The 1098-nt window shown below is 65.9% G+C and overlaps 1 protein-coding gene across 1 annotated transcript in view; it reads left to right on the forward strand.

Moving 5' to 3' along the window:
• The window catches only part of ARHGEF17 (Rho guanine nucleotide exchange factor 17), a 32600-nt gene that overhangs the window by 4481 nt on the left and 27021 nt on the right, over window positions 1-1098 (forward strand). The window contains exon 2 of the mRNA XM_029961470.1: window positions 41-1087. Within this exon, the coding sequence (XP_029817330.1) occupies window positions 41-1087 (1047 nt within the window). The remainder of the gene's footprint in view (window positions 1-40; window positions 1088-1098) is intronic.

Consider the following 1098-nt stretch of genomic DNA (forward strand, 5'->3'; position numbering starts at 1 on the left):
CCCCCGGCACCCCCTGCCCGTGGTGGCCCGTGTCTCCAAGGTGAACATCCTGCCCTTCGCCAGCCCCGGCGGGTCGCGGAGCAGCAGTCGGTATTCCAGCACGGAGACGCTGAAGGAAGAGGAGCAGTTTGGGATGTGTTGGCCCAGTCAAGGGAGGACTCTCCAGGCGGGGTACGGGATCTATCGGTCGCCCAGTTTCGGGACCAGCGATGGCCTGGCCTGGGCACAGCCGGGGGTCCGCGCCCGCCCCAAGCTGCCCCAGGGCATGGCCAAGGCCAAACCGGACCGTGGGAGCGAGAGCCTACAGCAGCCAGGGCCGGAGGGGGAGCGGGCCGAGCACCGCAAGTCCTTGTCCAACCCCGACATTGCCACCGAGACCCTGACACTCCTCAGCTTCCTGAAATCAGACCTCTCAGAGCTGAAGGTGAAGAAGAAAGGGGTGAGGATCAGCCTGGACTCGGGCTCTGACGGATGCTCTGGCACCACCACCCCCTCCCCTGGCGGCTGCGGGGCCGCTCACCCCCCCAACCGCTGGGCACCGGGTGAGCGGCCAACGCTCAAGGACCTCACGGCCACTTTGCGCCGCGCCAAGTCCTTCACCTGCTCCGAAAAATCCGGGACGCGGCGGCTTTTCCTCCAGAGCACCATGAAGCAGAGCTCCTCCGAGCTCCTCCTGGCCACCACCGACAGCCAGGACAGGGTGGCTCCGGATGGGGGGCAGCGGGGGGACGAGGAGGCTCTCCCCATGGTCATCCAGGATCAGTACATCCAGGAGGCGAGGCAGGTCTTCGAGAAGATCAGCAGGATGGGTTCCCAGCAGGATTATGGCTTTGCTGCCGAGCAGAAGGACAGCGGAGGTGTGGAGGGTGCTGAGGGGGTGGCACCGACAGGGACGACAGACACGACCCTTCGGGGACAGGTGGAGAGCGCAGGGTGTTTGAAGGAAGTGCAGTCGGAGGAGAACCTCGCCCGCAGTAAATCCGTGGAGGAGCTGTCGGGTCACGAGTCCAGCGTGACGGACGAGGGCATCGTCACGGAGCCGGAGCCCATGGCGATGCCCTTCCAGGACCTGCACCAAGCTGTGGAGGCCTGGATGCT

Source organism: Manacus vitellinus, unplaced genomic scaffold (assembly GCF_001715985.3).
Source record: "Manacus vitellinus isolate BGI_N305 unplaced genomic scaffold, ASM171598v3 scaffold_35_pilon, whole genome shotgun sequence".
Lineage (NCBI taxonomy): Eukaryota > Metazoa > Chordata > Aves > Passeriformes > Pipridae > Manacus > Manacus vitellinus.